Below are 18,915 nucleotides of genomic sequence, written 5' to 3'. Positions count from 1 at the left end.
AGTGGACAGCGATGAGTAAATAACTCGTGTCCTCAGATGTTTTGGTCATCACTAGCATATGAACACACACACACACACGTGTGTGTGTACGTACAAACGTACACATTGACCCCACCACTGACGTCAGCTGCACATATATCCGTGTGTGTATTTGTCTGCGTGTGCGCGTGTGTGCATCTGTCGGTCATCTCAGTCAGTCAACCCAATATCACCCGGGTCTCGGTCCCGTGACCTCCTTGCAAGGCGAGCTTTCGCCATGTCACGTGACCTCAGAGTGCACCTAGACTGGCACAAGCGCCGTTGTGACGTCACCGCCACTTAGTGGCGAATGGAGGCTGTCGTGTGCGTGTGTGTGTCGGGAAATGCGCGACTTCAACACGCCCTCCATTGAGCGTGTCTTGTATGTACGTTGAACTTATTTCGCACCGAACGCAGCCAAGCGTGGCTAAATCGGAGGTGCTGATTTAAAGCGATCACATTGTCCATAAAGTTCGCTCGGACTCCAAAGCTTTGACGAGGATTTCCTGCGTCCAGTCAAATCAACAGAGAAACATCAACACGTTTTGTTTTTTGTTTACACAAACGCTCCCATATCACTCTACTATCGCTACTAACCACGGTTACAGTTTTCCGTGAACCTCACCCATCGGCAACCTTCGCCCGAGTCGAGTGAAGATGCTGCCGGAGCGAGGCCCACCCGCACTCAACATGCGCCGAGATTATTGAGAATATTTGGCCTCGATAAAAAGTCCCACGTGACGAGCCACTTCCTCGAAGGCATCGTCTGTGGTCAGGTCGCCTCTGAAGAGGAGGAAGAATAAGCGAATGGTTCCACGAGCTTTCCCTGCTGAAGTAAAAGAGTTAACATTTTGATTTAAAGCTTTCGTGACTGCAGGGATTCATATCCTTGGTTCTGTCGGTAAAGTCACGTAGAAGGGAAATAATAAAAATAATAAAACAATAAAATTCTCACGACGTTTCGACTGCGTGTTTGTTAAACGTCGTGAGAATTTTATGGTTTTATATTTTTTATTGTTTTATTGTTTCCCTTCTACGTGACTTTACCGAAAGAACCAAGAATATAAAAGAGTTTAGTTTGATTTTGTACTTTGTTTCGTGATTCGTTTTCCTTTCCTGTACTCTGCACTCATCTCGTGCCTCTGTATTTGTTTGTTGTTGAAAAGTTCTGACCCCATGACCCCGACTGGACATTTGTGAAAAATAAAGCCGTGTAGCTCATTGGATTCCTCTTGTAGGATAAACACATATCTCTGATTCTGATTCCGTTGTTCAAACGCCACCACTACCACTGCAGGTCACACAACTCCCTCCGCACTGCCGCTACTTTGGAATTCTCCCATCTCTTTTTTTTTATTCCGCAAAAGATCGTCTAACCACAACCTTGCTCGATTCAATATACGTATACATACGTCCACCTTTTGATAGCAGTTGCTGTGTTTTATTTGTCCTATTTGTGCCCCCTGCTGCTCAGCAACTGTTGTTATAAGGAAAAGACAACAACAACAACAATAACAACAAAAAACGTCACTACTCGACCACTCTTCTGCATCAAAGATGACAAGGTTTTAGTAGTGGCCGATCTTACCCACCACGGAATCTCTCCCGTGAAAAAAAAATAGCCGGGCAACTGGCTAAACGGAGTTCATCCGTGTAACAAAAACGCAGTAACAACAACAACAACAACCAACAACATATCTGGTGAGTTGCTGGTGAAGGGGACTTGTGTGTTTTAAGAACCACGTGGTTACTTGCTGACGAGAGACTTGGTGACGTTTGAACGGGTCTGGGGTCACGCGCGGGGTGCAGGATTTGGTGGGAGACATCTCTCCATCATAGTCATGAAAATAATGCCCAGCGTTCTCCTGCTGCTTGTACTTCAAACCGTGGCAAAACTTGGCACGGCCCTCTCTCAGCGTCGCAAGCAAGGGTCCACATTGCTCTAACAAATCACACGTACTCTCTCTCTATATATATATTTTGGTTTTTAAGGCAGTGCCGCAACAGATAAACCAGTGGCTGCACATTTCGCCTCCACGTTGCGAGCGTAGTGCGTCCACAAGTCAAATGTAAAAGGTCACCTGCGTTCGCCTGTCTTACCACCGCTTGCATTGAGCGGTCAGCAGATACGCTGTGGCTGTCGTTGCTATTATTTAATTGTAAGTACATATATATATACATGCGATACTCTGGGTCACGTATATAACACCAGTGGACGAGTGGTAGCTGAACCGGTCACAAGGCCCCCCGCCTCCTCCGCCCCCTCTCCAATCAACGCTGACAATTAACGGGGAAGTATGGTCGAAGAACACCCCCCCCCCCACCCACAATTATCAACATGGGGGTGTTGTTAATAGTAGGGCCGGGTAGGGGGCTACTCAGCAGTAGATCGAGCTACTCTCAATCGGAAGGTTGCGAGCGTGGGATGGTGGGGGTGGTTCAACCCATCATCCATAGGGGGACGGGGGTCGATAAAATAGGTACCACATTGTGTGGACGTCAACCGTGGTCGTGGCGTGGATAGACTCGCCTCCCCACGCCGTACGAATGTGGAATTTCCACCGTCGGTTCTGCAGGGGGCTACAAACGGGGAGGCCAACAGCGATGCCTCGCGATAGAAGGCCGGCTCACGGGAACGCCGTCGAGGGTGGCAGAGTCGGTGACGCCAGAAATTGGAATCGTCGGGCGGAGGGAACGGACCGGATCCCTTTTGAATCGCAGGGATTGCTCCCCCACCCCCCGCCCGCCCACATTTGTGTGCGTGAGCAAACGATTGCGGTCATGCCCACGGAGGCGGGTATTGCCGGTGAGTTGTTATTTTGTGAAAGCAAAAAAAGAGTTTGGCACTTGCACTTAGACGAGCACAGGACATACGACAATGTGCATTCATATATACGCGCGCGCGTGTGTAGTGGTGTGTGTGTGTAGTGGTGTGTTTGTGTGTGGTGTGTTTGTGTGTAGTGGGGTGTGTGTGTAGTGGTGTGTATGTGTGTAGTGGTGTGTGTGTGTAGTGGTGTCTGTGTGTGTGTTTTCAGCGTGTGGGGAGCGGTAGTGTAGCGGTTAGCGCTATGCTGCGCTATGAACCTGGCGACCCGAGTTCAATTCCCGCTCACGGCCAAAATCGGTGACGAAAATCCTGAACCCGTGCTGGGCCTCACGTAGATCGACTCAGCATTAAACGAGTACCTGGTGCGGTGTGTAAACATCATAATTGGAGAGGGGAGGGGCGGAGTGGCGGGGGAGACAAAGGCGGCCGGGCGTGGCGCTGTTCACCCACCTCCTCGTGCGCCGGTGTTGGCGTTCACACGTGCCCGCTAATAGCACTTGCCCCAATAGCCCGTGTAGCCTTTACGGGGGGCACGGGCCTTTAGATATGTCCACGTGTGTGTGTGCGCGCGCGCGTGTTCGCGTGTGTATTCACGCAAGCGTGCGTGCGCGTTGTGATACATTTATAGCCCATTATTATGTTCAGATCCACCGGCCCGTGACCGCGTCCCTCCGTCTCTCGCCTCTCTGTGGCGCCTCGCGAAGAGGACACGGGCGCGCGCCCGACACAGATGGCCGGCTGCAACGTGTTTGGCGACGCTGCTGCTGCCGCTGCATTGGCAGTGGGTGCACAAGCACAAACGACGACAACAACAACAACACATCAACACATTCGTCAATGACACTGCGTGTGGCGGCCTTAAGAGTAAACACACACACGCGCGCGTACGTAAATAGAACAGCCGATGTTACGGGCCTAGGCACCCCGAGGTGCCAATTTCAGAAACGTCGCCTGCTAATGAACGTCTAAGGCCACAGTGTTATTGACGCGATACAAAGATCGCCGGATGTGTAGGCGGGCAAGCGGGTGACGGCGTGGCCACAAACACCCGGACGCAACAGACACAACGCAACCCACGCGGCGCAGTGCACCACACAGGTGCGGCACACGTGGAAGCCACAGTTTTGCGATGTCCTCTCCCGAGGGCCTCCCCCCCCCCCAGATCTCACTCGCTGTCAGTCTTATCGGAGCGCGACCTCTCGCCCGCGTGATTATAGAGGCCCTGTGCCATCAGCTGCAGGGCGAGCGGGTTTCGCACTCCGCTCGCCTTCTTCAGCTTGGCGCGCTTGTTCTGGAACCAGATCTTGATCTGTGCCTCGTTCAGCTGCAGTTCCTGGGCGAGGGCCTGGCGCCGCGCCTCGGTCAGGTAGCGAGATGCTTGGAACTCGGACTTGAGACGAGAGAGTTGCTCGGCGGAGAATGCGGTCCGTGGCCGCTTTTCTTCTCCTCCCGAGCCTCCTCCTCCTGCTGCTGCTGCTGCTGCTGTTGCTGCTCCACCCGAACCTCCTCCTGCCCCTCCACCTCCTCCGCCTCCTCCTCCTCCTTTCTTCTTGGCCTTGCGGTTGCGAGGTCCTGCGTGAGAGTGTGGGAGGTGGGGGGGGGTGAAGGAGCGGTAGTGCAGTGGTGAGCAAGCTGCGATAAAAAAGAACGAACCCGCACACCGCCAACACCGGCGAGGGATGTCTGAACCGGTCCTGGGCATCCCCTAGGTCGACTCAGCCTCAAATGAGTAGTACCTGGTGCGGTGTGTTCAGGAAGCATTCACGGGAGACAAAGGGCGTGGTTGCTACACTGCGCCGGCCTTCATAGAATCACAGGCGCCACTCGCTAACAGCACTTGCCCCCAACGGTCTGTTAGAGGCTACACGGGGGATCTTTGTCTTTAGCGGGGTGTGTGCGTGCGTGGTGCGCTTGAGCCGCGTGCTGCGAAGGATGGGTGGGATGGGCGTTTGGGCTGCTCCTGGCGATGGAGAGAGGTGGGGGCTGGGGGGGCTTCTGGCAGTTGTGGTGGTGGTGCTGATTGTTGTGGGCCGTGCGGGTTGGTTATTGTCAATGGAGGGGGGGGGGGGGGTGCGGGAGAGCTCGAAGAGTTGGTGGATGGGCACCGGGGGGCGGGGGCACCAGGGGGGTGGGCACCGAGGGGGGGCTCTGGGGGGGGGGGTGAGTGATATGCACACGGGAAGCGAGTTTTACAACAAACCAAGTGGAATTGAGGATTGTCTCTTACACAAATAAATAATATAATGTTTTTTTTTATTACAGTGGGGTGGTGGGGGGGGGTTGCGTATTATAATGGGCTATGTGTGTGTGTGACCAGATTTAATTAGGGAGCTTTTATTTACACCGGACACGTGTTTCCGGCTCGTCTTGATTGTCCGGTCCTTCTCATCGTAATCCGGAGAATGCCGCAATCAACAGCTCCGGGTCACTCCGCTGCCGGACGAAGGCCTCCACAGGCCGTGTCGGTCATGGAAGGCGATTGGCCGTACAGTGGTCGATCACGGTGGTTGGGTGCGGTTTAGTGAACTCCGCTTTGCCAGATTTCACAGCGCAGTGCTGCTAACCACTGCGCCACCCCTCCTCCATCCATCCCGAGTTCTTGCTTGCTGTAGAATTAGGTACGCAGCGAGAGATGATCCCCAGATTAATGCGAGCAATAACGCATCGGGCGGTTTATTTTGTAGGGCATTATGCAACGCTATGGACAGGTGAATTCGCGTGCTCACTCTTTCGAAATAAGAACTAAGTTAAAGTTCACCCTGCAGATGACTGTCTATACAGATTCTAGATTTGAAGCTTTCGTGATTGCAAGGATTCATACTCTTAGTTCTTTCGGTAAAGTCACGTAGGTAAAAAATGAAATGAAAATTGATAAAAAAATATATTGATTATTTTATTTTTTATTAATAAAAAATATATTTATTATTGTATTTTTTATTAATTTTAATTTCATTTTTTTACCTACGTGACTTTACCGAAAGAACTAAGAGTATGTCTATACAGAGACATTGTTTATAACCAAAAAAACTCTTCTTCTTTTGAGTTGTTTTAACTTTTGCGTCGTTATGCATCGTCACCATGAACCGCATTCACGATTACAACTTCAAGAGTGCCGTTTGTTGCTGACCGCTTCGCGTTTGTCCTTCACCCGAGCCAGCGCTAAAAAAAAGAAACACGTGATTTCAAGTAAATAAACAAATTAGAAATCAACGCCGTTGCCAGTCCACTGCCGGTCACCTGAAATGTTTAAATCGGCAGGGCTCTGGAAGCCTGCTTGATACGGTTGATGGGTTGGAGCCACCCCACGACGGCTTGCCAGGTTGTGATAGTAGTTGTGGGGCTACGGGAGACGGCCCGTGCCCAGTCTCTGCCTCGTGCGCAACGCGCGCGCGGGGTTTGTTCTGCGGGAACTCTCACGGTTTTGGTTTTTCTACTTCTCTCGCACGAAGCCAAACTCTCGTTCACGTAACGGGCCAAGGACATCCAAAATTGCGGCATGGACCCTCGTGAAAAGATGGGGGGGAGAGGCTGGGAGATTCTGGGCCAAAGTTTATTTTTTATTTTTACGCAATCGTAACGTTTCGTTAGAGATTGTTATTCTCTCATGTGCTGCTGTCATGACTTGGAATTCTAACCCCCCCCCCCCCCCACACAGCGATGTCAACTCCCTGCCCCCCCTGTTCAAGGTCTACCTCTCCCCCCTCTGCCTATGACTCTCACTCCCATGTCATCTGACACTCTCTTTTCTCTCTCCTCTCCTATGGCTCTTTCTCCACGAGCCATAAGAGGGGTCGTCTTTAAACCCGCCACCACCCGACACAGCCAGTTAGTAAAGTTGTGTCACGTAAACAGAGAGCGCCGATTGGTCGGTCACTAGTTCAGCACGCCGGTATGTTAAAGAGTAAACCCACCGTGACGTTTCGCGCTTAATTACAACAACCGGAATTGTGGAGAAATCCTCCGTTTTCGGTGCGCTGAACTAATTGGCATGCTTTGTTGACGTCAGGAACCCCACTAATTGGCTATGTCGGGTGGTGGCGGGATTAACGAGACATTATATTGACGCGAGCTAACCCCAAAAATGTAATCTGTCCTGAATAATATTGGTCGCGAAAGCCCACGACGTGTTCAACTCTAGAAAAAGGTTTTTACCCTTTCAACTGGTACAAAAACTGACACCTTTATACAAGGGATCATGTTTGCAATAACCACAACACAAGCAGTTAAAATGCAAACCAATTGGACCAATCAACTTCAAGGACAGTGCATATCATTATCATTATCAGAGTTGTTTATTTTTGTTTGCATTTTGACTGCTTGTGTTGTGGTTATTGCAAACAATATCCCTTGTATTATAAAGGTGTCAGTTTTTGTACCAGTTGAAAGGGTAAAACCCTATTACTATATTTTGCCACTGGTAAAGGAGGTCTCATAGTGTGTTCAACTCTGTCCACTAAAATACACCAATATATATATAAACCATATATATACAAAGACAAAGATCCCCGCGATAGCCTTAACAGACTGTTGGGGCAAGTTATGTTAGCCAGCACCACCATAGGTGCTCGCTACATATACAAAAAAGACAAAGATCCCCCGTGTAGCCTGTAATAGACTCTTTGGGCAAGTGCTGTTTGCGAGCACCTATGAATGCCGGCACGGCACACGAAGGGGTGGGTGGCCAACACCACGCCCGGCCGCCTTTGTCTCCCCCGTGGCAATGCTCACACATCACACCAGGTACTCGTTTGAGGCTGAGTCGACCTAGGTGAGGCCCAGGACCGGTTCAGATAATCGTCACTGGGTGTTGGCCGTGAGCGGGAATCGAACCCGGATCGCCAGGTTCGTAGCGCAGCGTAGCGCTAACCGCTGCACCACCGCTCCCTCTGTTCAGTGCCAACGTCTTTAGATGGCGGTTGCCGGAATTTACGTACGAAGGTCAAATATTGAACTTCAAATATTGAACTTAGTGCTTCATATTTTACTACTTCTTTACCAATGACTTGCTGAACTTTTCTCTAACTTACCCTTGTATCCTCAAATGGTCTGTGGTTGTTGTGGTTGTTGTTGCAACGTGTGGATGCAACTTTCCGACCAACCTGCCCCTGCTTTAACATCAGTGACAAAACAGAAAACCTTCACAGCTCCATCACTTTAGGTTTGTCGTCCTTCCCCCAGGACCTCCGATTAGCGCAGTCGGCTGCGTACGGTGCGAAAGAAGTCCAACATACAGAGTTACATCACACTCCCTTCTCCGGGATAATTTAAAACATACAGCGTGCGTAGGCGGTGCAACTGCGTGGGGACTCGCGAATCCGCGGGCTACACGCTCTGGGATACGAAGAGGGGGGTGAGAGTTGGGAGGTGGGGGGGGGGGTTCGGGGGGGGGTTGGGGAGGTGGGGCTTGAGGGGGGGATTTCCCGGACCGAAAGGGAGGGCTGAGTTTGTGGCGCAGTTCGCTAACCGCTGCGCCACCGCTCTCCAAGCGAAATACGCACTCGAGTCATCCGTGCTGCAGACATGATGATCATCCATTGGAACCTCATTTGCCAGTAAAAATATGATAATTGTTTTTTTACCCTTCTGTCTGGCAACAAAACTGACACCTTTTTACAAGGAGTCATGTTTGCAAAGACCACAATACCTGCAGTCATAATGCAAACAAAAAACACAACTCTGATAATGTATGCACTGTCCTTGAAGTTGATTGGTCCACACCCGAGACAGCTTTCCTTAGAGCCTAGTCTCACATGGGTTGGACCAGATGACGCCAAAAGGCGCAAATTTTTTTGTTTTTTGTTTGCATTATGACTGCAGGTATTGCGGTCTATGCAAACATGACTCCTTGTAAAAAGGTGTCAGTTTTGTTGCCAGACAGAAGGGTAAAAAAACTCTTATCATGATGATCATCGTTCGCTGTGTATGATTTGACACCGCATTCGCCACGAAGGCAATCGTTCTGGCAACTGCCACGTGCCACACGTTGTGTCTGGACTATTTTATTTTCTCTTCGATAGCCCCTCACCACCCCCCCGTGCAACGTATACTGTCGTCTGCTCGGTATAGACTGTCTGAGTTCAGCATCAACACCGAAGGCCAGGGATATGCTGTGAGGATTAATGTCATCGCGACAGGCTGCGCTACGAACCCATCCTGAGTCATCGCGACAGGCTGCGCTACGAACCCATCCTGAGTTCGATTCCTGCTCACGGCCAACACCAGTGACAATTTTATGAACCGGTCTTGGGCCTCCCCCAGGTCGACTCGGCCTCAAATTACTCCTTGACCAACAATATCCAACTTAGGATCGGTACGAGGGTTTATGGATGTTCTTCTTATTCGTGCTGATGCAATTGGTAACGCGCGCAAATTTTTTGCGGACCGAACGGGCCGCAACTCAGAGTCGCTCGCAAGTCGGGTCGTGGTTCGTGGAGGTGAGTTGTGAAGTGTCTCTTGAAGGAGACAATGGAGGTGATGCTGCGGATGTGCAGAGGGGCTGGCGTTCCAGACTGTGTGGGGGCACCCACCGAGAAGCCACCGTTACATGTGTAATGTTGTAAGGACGGACTTCTGGACTTCTTTATGGCACACACTGTTTATTATCTTAATACACAGGCCCCATCACACTAAGGGGTATATGGTCCCCTCACCCGTTACCCTCAGAAGGTACAAGCCTCCGGACCTTGCAGGCTATCTAATCTCCCTGCTCTCCCAGCGTCCTCTGGCTGGACCTAGGGGATCTCTCCCCGACCACTGGTTACTCTGAGCCCGAGCCCTGATAAGGGCTGGAGGGCTTGGTCCAGGGTCCTAGACGTCTTCGGCCGACTTGGGTCTTCGTGTAGCAGAACTCCTCCAGAGCTCTCAGCGCTCTGGCTTTCATGCCTGTTCGTGGCCGGGTTGTCCAATCCGCGGCCACCTTGTGGGACCCTCTGATTTGTCCTTACCAATCTGGGTTTGGATCCTACCTCACCCCATTTGACCCTGACCGTTTGATTGAGCGGGAAACCCTTGTTTACGATCTGCTCTCACAGTTTGCGAACAGCGAGTAGTTAACACCACTACACATGTATGATGCAGTGAATGAAAAAAAGCAAAAAACACTTCTTCTTTTTACTAAAGTAAATATCGCCACTGGGGAGACAAAGGCGGGCGGGCGGGCGTGGTTGCTGGTCACCCACCCTCGTCGCGTTCCGTGCCGGCCTTCACAGGTGCTACTCGCTAACAGCACTTGCCCCAACAGTCTGTTGAGGCTATAGGTGGGTGGGGGATCTTAGCATTTGTGGGGGGAAACCTCGCTCATCACACGCCATCCACGCGCGCGCGCGTGCGCGTGATGCACACTGGAGTCGTGGTGCAGACGTGCCACAAACTGATGACTCAGTCTTGCCCGTCAGTAGCACTGCGTGGCCTTAAAAGGATGAATATATATATTTTAGATACGATATGTGACGCGTGGCGCAAACGGCTCCTTCTTCATTTACTTGCCATGGAGAAGGGTAATTGCCCGAAACGTCGCACTATTATACGGTATTATTGTTGTCGAGTTGAGTGCTGTTGTTCGCGCGTGTACACCGTTGCTAACGCAGCAGCAGCAGTAGTTACCAACAATATTGTGTTCATATACTGCACGTGTATTGTTATGTCAAAAGCGTCGTTGTGGACATTTTTTTTTACTGTGTAACATAATATCGGTTGCGGCATTTTTGGTATTTTATAGTTTTGCGTCGAATTGTAGGACCCATGATGTATCAGACAGAATCAATAATGCCCGTTCATATCTGGAAGTTCGCTGTGCATCGTCAGTTCAAGCAAAGACTGACTCGGGTGATGGGACACTGAATGTCGACATCGCTACAGAGTTGTGTTTGCGTTGAACCAATGCTGCTGAAAAAAAACGTGTGGCTGATGGGATCCGTTAAATAAAATTAACTTTCCGTGAAAGGACAGAGTTGGGGAAGGAGGCATGGTGTCTGCTCGGACGGTATACATGCGTGTAACTGTGAATTAAAATAGCTTCATAGCTCATCGGATTCCTCCAGTATGAAAACGTATTTTGCTTCTGATGTGTGTGCGTGTGTACATATGGTGCGTGTCTTCAATTGTGCACGCCAACAGCCATTTACTCAACAGCCTGTGTGAGCTATACGGGGGATCATTGTAAATGTATGATGTGTGTGTGCAACTCTTCCTGTGTATGTATATGTTCAAAGTTTGTGTGCGTAATTAAAAAGCGTTAACAATGAGTGTCTACGTGCGTGTATACGTGTATGTGTGTTTGTGTACTGTACTTTCGCGACTTTATAATTGTGTATCTGCGCGTGTGTGTGTGTTTCCGTGAGTGTGTGAGAGTGTGCATAAAATGTGTGCCCTATATTCGTGCGTGCGTGTGTTTACATTTGTGTATGTGTGTGAGCGGTAGTGTAGCGGTTCGCGCGCTGCGCTACGAACCCGGCGACCCGAGCTCGATTCCCGCTCACTGCCAACACCGGTGACGGTCCTGGGCCTCCCCTAGGTCGACTCAATCTCAAATGAGTACCCGGTGCGGTATGTAAACATTGCCACTGGGTAGACAAAAGCAGCCGGGCGTAGTGTTGGCTACCCACCCTCTCGTGTGCCGTGTCGGCCTTCATAGGAGCTCGCTAACAGCACTTGGCCCAACAGTCTGTTAAGGTTATACTATGGGATCTTTGTCTTGTTTATACTTGCGTGACTTTATAATTGTGTATGTGTGCGCGTGCGTGTGTTTCCGTGAGTGTGTGCATAAAATGTGTGCCCTATGTTCGTGTGTGTTTACATTTGTGTATGTTTGTGAATGTGTGCGTGTTTGTGTGTCTTAAGTGTTCGCGAACAGCACTTGCCCCAACAGTCTGTTTAGGCTATACGGGGAATTTTTGTTCTTTGTGTGTGCGTGTGCACGTGTGCACAGTGAGGAGCGGTGGTGCAGTGATTAGCGCACCACTGCATGCCGAACACGGCGACACGAGTTCGATTCCAGCGCACGGTCAACATCGGTGCCGAATATTCAAACTGGTCCTGGGCCCCCCGTAGATCGACTCAGCCTTAAAAGATGTGAAAAAAATCACGGGAGTGGTGATGGCCAACCACCCCCTTCCTGTGTGGTACCGGCCTTCATAGCTGCTACGCTAAGAGCACTTGCTCTTAAAGTCTGCTTAAGGCTATATGGGTCATCTTTGGTGTGTGCACGTGTACGTGATGTGTTCATTATTATAAGTCTGGCTAACCCACTTCACGATAAGGATATCCATGTGCGTTTGGATAGCCGTGTTGCCAAAGAATTCCGAATCTTTATTTCACGAATGTCAATGTTTAAAGACCGTACACACACACACGGTGATGCGTGCATTGAGTTTCCTATATAGGACGTGCAGCCTCTATGCCGGTATCTTATTGTATACAACAAAGATAAATATCCCCCGTATAGCCTTAACAGACTGTAGGGGCAAGTGCTGTTAGCGAGCGCCTATAAAGGCCGGCACGGCTCACGATGGGGTCGGTGGCCAACACCACGTCCGGCCGCCTTTGTCTCCCCAGTGGCGATGTTTACACACCGCACCAGACACTAATTTGAGGCTGAGTCGACCTAGGGGAGGCCCAGGACCGGTTCAGATAATCGTCACTGGTGTTGGCCGTGAGCGGGAATCGAACTGGGGTCGCTGGGTTCATAGCGCAGCGTAGCGCTAACCGCTCCACCACCGCTCCCCACTATACACACAGACACACACAGACACACACACATAGACGCACACAGAGACACACATACACAGACACACACAGACACGTGCGTAGAATTGTCGATTCCGATACGTTTTCAGGAGTGCACAAGCACTGATTAAACAAAACACAAACTCCCCAACCCGCGATCGGAGAGATACCTCTGCGCTGAATGAGAGCCATCGCCTGTAACGTCACCTATGTTTTACTTTTAAGGCCACGGTGATGTTGACGGATACATGTGCGCGTGTGTGTGTTCATGTTGAACTTCCTTCGTGCCGTACGTAGCCAAGCGTGCTAATCGGAGGCTGCGTCGAAAGCACAATGGACTTGACACCCAGGTGGCTGGGTCGGTGAGTATGGCACAGACATATGTTGTTGTTGTTGTACACATATATACCGCAGAGACGACTTGATGAAGCGGTGTGCTTTCTACCGATCGACGGTCTAGAATATATATTTTTTAAAGGGATAGAAAGCCGCAATCCCCTTCAAACGTAGTCCAGCCGATGCTTAATGACCATGCCAACAACAACAATTATAATTTACACACCCTTTCTCAATCTACTGCTGGATGAAGGCCGTGTCACGCCGTGGCTGTCATCAGGCGGATGGGGGTTTGGGGGAGAGGGCGGGGGGCTTGTTTAACCATACTTCACCACACTATTGGATTGGCACATCACCGAGTGTTCGCCATGGTCGCCAACTCAGATTTCGGCTGTTGTTCGTAGCGCAGTCGCGCTAACCACTACGCCCACCGCTCCCCCACTCTCCCACCGCTCCCCACTCACCCACCGCTCCCCCACTCACCCACCGCTCCCCCACTCACCCACCGCTCCCCCACTCACCCACCGCTCCCCCACTCACCCACCGCTCCCCCACTCACCCACCGCTCCCCCACTCACCCACCGCTCCCCCACTCACCCACCGCTCCCCCACTCACCCACCGCTCCCCCACTCACCCACCGCTCCCCCACTCACCCACCGCTCCTCACCCACCCACCACTCCCCCACTCACCCACCGCTCCCCCACTCACCCACCGCTCCCCCACTCACCCACCGCTCCCCCACTCACCCACCGCTCCTCACCCACCCACCACTCCCCCACTCACCCACCGCTCCCCCACTCACCCACCGCTCCCCCACTCACCCACCGCTCCCCACTCACCCACCGTTCCCCCACTCACCCACCACTCCCCCACTCACCCACCGCTCCCCCACTCACCCACCGCTCCCCCACTCACCCACCGCTCCCCCACTCACCAACCGCTCCCCCACTCACCCACCGCTCCGCCACTCACCCACCGCTCCCCCATTCACCCACCGCTCCTCACCCACCCACCACTCCCCCACTCAACCACCGCTCCCCCACTCACCCACCGCTCCCCCACTCACCCACCGCTCCGCCACTCACCCACCGCTCCCCCACTCACCCACCGCTTCCACCACCACCACCAACCACCACCACCAACCAACCACCAGCACCAACCACCACCACCACCAACCACCATCACCACCAACCACCACCAACCACCACCAACCAACCACCAACCAACCACCACCACCAACCACCAACTACCAACCACCACTAACCACCACCAACCACCACCAGCAACACGACCAGCAGCATCACCACCAGCACCACCAGCAGCACCACCACCAGCAGCACCACCAGCACCACCACCAGCACCACCACCAGCACCACCAGCCACAGCAGCAGCAATGCGCCGAGGAGCAATCGATGCCAATGTGAAGGCGTGCTGCTAGCCGCCACGAGAGAGGGCTTCAGGAGAGAGAGGGAGGGGAGAGAGTTCGTGCCGTGTTCCTGTTGCTCCTCCAACTCTTCATGGGGAGTTAACCGAGTAATTCGCCGCCCGCTGAGTGTGTGACACTACATCCGAGAGAGAGAGAGAGCGAGCCAAGCCTAGACGCCAACCAATTGACACTCCACTCGCAAAAAAGACAAAGATCCCCCGTATAGCCTGTAACAGACTGTTGGGGCAAGTCCTGTTTCAGCGAGCACCAATGAAGACCGGCCAGGCACACGATGGGGTGAGTGGCCAACACCACGCCCGACCGCCTTTGTCTCCCCAGTGGCGATGTACACACCACCGCGCCCGGGTACTCACTTGAGGCTGAGTCGACCTAGGGGAGGCTCAGGACTGTTTTAGATATCCGGGACCGACCATAAATGACGTCACGCGATTTTTGACGATTTTTGACCCCCCCCCTTTCGTCACACGGCGTCACAAAAAGTCAGACCCCCCCCCCTCAAATATGACGTCACAAAGCTCTGCCCCCCCCCCCAAAAAAAAGATGCTTCAAATCGCTTTAAACTATTGTGAATGTAGTGCGTATTTAATGTGGCGCTGCACTCTAATGTTGTAGGAGAAAACATTGAAAAGTTTATTTAAATGAGTAGAACGTGTTGTCTATATTAATTGAAAGTTTGCGCATTTTGATGTGACGTCACATTTCTCAAACCCCGCCCCCACCCCTCGTCACACATCGCCACAAATGTCTGACACCCTCCCCACCCACCCCACTATGTGCGTGACGTCATTTATGGACGGGCCCAAACCGCGAGCAAGAATGGAACTCGGGTCGCCGGGTTCATAGCGCCCGCACGCACCCCATTGACAAACACTGAACTCGACGAATCCCGAGTGAACCGCGGTGACCTGGGCACGCAGTCCAACTGCGTGTCACTGCGACCGCACAAGCAGCAGCGTGAGCGCGCCGCGTTCTCAACCTCGCCCCGGGCGATCAGAGAGAGGGGGGAGGGACTCAAACTCACTCGGAATTACAGCCCAGGCACTTGGCACCTCGCTCGCGCATTGTGGGTTCATTGAGCCAGAACGCCTGGCAGCCCTGCACGGGATTCCAATCCCAGATCGTGCTCGGCCGTCGTTCCCCTCCACTCTCTCCTACCTCTCCCCTCTCGTCTCGCTCTACTCCCCTCCACGCACTCTCCTACCTCTCCCCTCTCATCTCACTCTACTCCCCTCCACGCACTCTCCTACCCCTCTCCACTCTCGTCTCACTCCACTCCCCTCCACGCACTCTCCTGCGTCTCCCCTCTCATCTCACTCCCCTCCACACTCTCCTCCCTCTCCCTCTCATCTCACTCCCCTCCACGCACTCTCCTGCCTCTCCCCTCTCATCTCACTCTACTCCCCTCCACGCACTCTCCTACCTCTCCCCTCTCATCTCACTCTACTCCCCTCCACGCACTCTCCTGCCTCTCCCCTCTCATCTCACTCTACTCCCCTCCACGCACTCTCCTACCTCTCCCCTCTCATCTCACTCTACTCCCCTCCACGCACTCTCCTGCCTCTCCCCTCTCAATCCACTCTACTCCCCTCCACGCCCTCTCCTACCCCTCTCCACTCTCATCTCACTCCACTCCCCTCCACGCACTCTCCTGCGTCTCCCCTCTCATCTCACTCCCCTCCACACTCTCCTCCCTCTCCCTCTCATCTCACTCCCCTCCACGCACTCTCCTGCCTCTCCCCTCTCATCTCACTCTACTCCCCTCCACGCACTCTCCTACCTCTCCCCTCTCATCTCACTCTACTCCCCTCCACGCACTCTCCTGCCTCTCCCCTCTCAATCCACTCTACTCCCCTCCACGCCCTCTCCTGCCTCTCCCCTCTCATCTCACTCTACTCCCCTCCACGCACTCTCCTGCCTCTCCCCTCTCATCTCACTCTACTCCCCTCCACGCACTCTCCTACCTCTCCCCTCTCATCTCACTCTACTCCCCTCCACGCACTCTCCTGCCTCTCCCCTCTCATCTCACTCTACTCCCCTCCACGCCCTCTCCTGCATCTCCCCTCTCATCTCACTCTACTCCCCTCCACGCACTCTCCTGCCTCTCCCCTCTCATCTCACTCTACTCCCCTCCACGCACTCTCCTGCCTCTCCCCTCTCATCTCACTCTACTCCCCTCCACGCACTCTCCTACCTCTCCCCTCTCATCTCACTCTACTCACCTCCACGCACTCTCCTACCTCTCCCCTCTCATCTCACTCTACTCCCCTTCACGCACTCTCCTACCTCTCCCCTCTCATCTCACTCTACTCCCCTCCACGCACTCTCCTACCTCTCCCCTCTCAATCCACTCTACTCCCCTCCACGCCCTCTCCTGCCTCTCCCCTCTCATCTCACTCTACTCCCCTCCACGCACTCTACTGCCTCTCCCCTCTCATCTCACTCTACTCCCCTCCACGCACTCTACTGCCTCTCCCCTCTCATCTCACTCTACTCCCCTCCACGCACTCTCCTACCTCTCCCCTCTCGTCTCGCTCTACTTCCCTCAGCTCACTCTCCTCCCCTCCAATCGTTCTATCACCCCCCCCCCCCCCCAACGACAAAGCTCCCCCGTATAGCCCTGCTCGTGCTGTAGGTGCAAGTGCTGTGAGCGAGCAGCACCTATGAAGGCCGGCACGGACCACGTGCAGGTGCGTGCCCAGCAGCCAGGCCCTCTGTCGAAGGCCGCACTCAGCTCCCGCTCAGCGCGCGGTGTTGCTACTGCAGCGGTCCCCTTCGTTGTGTTGTCCGAGATGCTCCGAAACAAGTTCGGGCTCAAGGTCGCCCTCCTCCTCCTCCTCTCCATCACCTATTGTCCACCTGTGATGAGCGCGGTTGGCTACGAACGGTATAAGGAGTTCAACGTACGTCCGTGCGTACGGCACTTCTCTGTGAAGAAAACTGCATTAAACAATTTACCTACGATAACAATGAGTGTTACGTGCCTATTTAATCCAGGTGAGCCACACCGGGTCGGAGGAATCGTTCAGGAGGTCCCTGACGTTCTCAGCCGATTAATAATGAGTTGTGTTCATTATAAAACCGGGGGCGCAAACCTGGAGCAACCGGAGTAAACCCACGCCTTGCACTGGGGGGGGGCAAGTTTCTATCCCCGTACAGACGGAAACAGATGGCGATTAGTTCACTTCCTGCACCGCCTGCTCATGGCGAGCCAGGAGTATGGCACAACCTCGACGGGCCCCCGGTGAAACGATGAACGTCCTGTGCCGAACGCCACTCCATGTACCCTTGCTCCGGTTGTCGAGCAATGGATGGCGACGGCGTGGGCAGTGGATAGACCAAGGCTGGTGATGATGATGATGTTGGCGTGTACAATGCCGCGAGAGGAAATTGCATTGAGACGTTGCTATACGTTGAAAATTTTTATTTATTTATTTTTGATTTGAAGCTTTCGTGACTGCAGGAATCCATACTCTTTTTGGTTCTTTCGGTAAAGTCACGTGGGTAGAAAATTAATAGATCACGACGTTTCGATCGCAACACAAGCAACCGTCATCAGGTGAAACAAACACAGTAGGAGAACTGCTGACGTCAGCAGTTATCTTATTAATTAAGTTTATATCCACGTGACTTTACCGAAAGAACCAAAGAGTCAAAGTTATTTATTGTTTTGATTTACTGCTGCGGTTATAGCATGCCGTGTGTATGCATGCACACGCACGGCATCTACTGCTGGATGAAGGCCTCCCCACGCCCTGGTGCTCGGTATGGAAGGTGGTTCAGCGTTACTTGACCATACTTCACCGTGCTTCATATTCTTAGGTTTTTTTCGGTAAAGTCACGTAGGTAAAAAAAAATTAGAATTAATAAAAGTAAAATAAAATAAAAAATCACGACGTTTCGGAGGCAACACAAGCTTCGTCGTGATTTATTTTTATTTTTATTTTATTTTACTTTTATCAATTTTAATTTTATTTTTTTACCTACGTGACTTTTACCGAAAAAAACCTAAGAATATGAATCCTTGCAGTCACGAAAGCTTCAAATCTAGAATTCACCGTGCTTGTCACAGCCGGTTGGCGAGGGGGGCGAGGGGGGCAAGACCGGTTCGGATATTATTCGCCACTGGAGTTTTGTTGGGAATCGAACTTAGGCTCCCTGGTTTCATAGTCCATTGAGCTCACCACCCCGCCATCGCTCCACCTCTGTTTTCCCAAACTCAGTACAATGCAAAGTATTAGCTGATGTTGTCTAAAAATAATAATTATTATTATTTCAATCACAAACGGGGGGGGGGGGGGGGGGCGGTTGTGTAGCGGTTAACGCGCTGCGCTCCGAACATAGCAACACGAGTTCGATTTCTGCTCACGGCCATGGGCCTCCCCTAGGTCGACTCAGCATAAAATGAGTACTCAGTGTGGTGTGTAAACATCGCCACTGGAGAGACAAAGGTGTTAGAGCGTGGTGTTGGCCACCTACCCCCTCTCGTACCATGCCGGCCTTCATAGGTGCTCGCTAACAGCACTTGCCCCAATGGCCTGTTAAGGCTACATGGGGGATCTTGG

At 52.4% G+C, this 18,915-nt stretch overlaps 1 protein-coding gene across 1 annotated transcript in view; it reads right to left on the bottom strand.

Annotated features, from left to right (window-relative positions):
• Window positions 1-4,010: 4,010 nt before the first annotated feature.
• The window catches only part of LOC144938107 (homeobox protein engrailed-1a-like), a 51,835-nt gene continuing 36,930 nt past the window's right edge, over window positions 4,011-18,915 (bottom strand). Inside the window, exon 4 of the mRNA XM_078865805.1 lies at window positions 4,011-4,417. Coding sequence (XP_078721931.1) covers window positions 4,011-4,417 — 407 coding nt within the window. The remainder of the gene's footprint in view (window positions 4,418-18,915) is intronic.

This window comes from Lampetra fluviatilis, chromosome 21, assembly GCF_964198595.1.
Source record: "Lampetra fluviatilis chromosome 21, kcLamFluv1.1, whole genome shotgun sequence".
Classification (NCBI taxonomy): Eukaryota; Metazoa; Chordata; class Hyperoartia; order Petromyzontiformes; family Petromyzontidae; genus Lampetra; species Lampetra fluviatilis.
The sequence above is the reverse complement of the archived record's forward strand: the minus strand, read 5'-3'. Positions and strand labels throughout refer to the sequence as shown.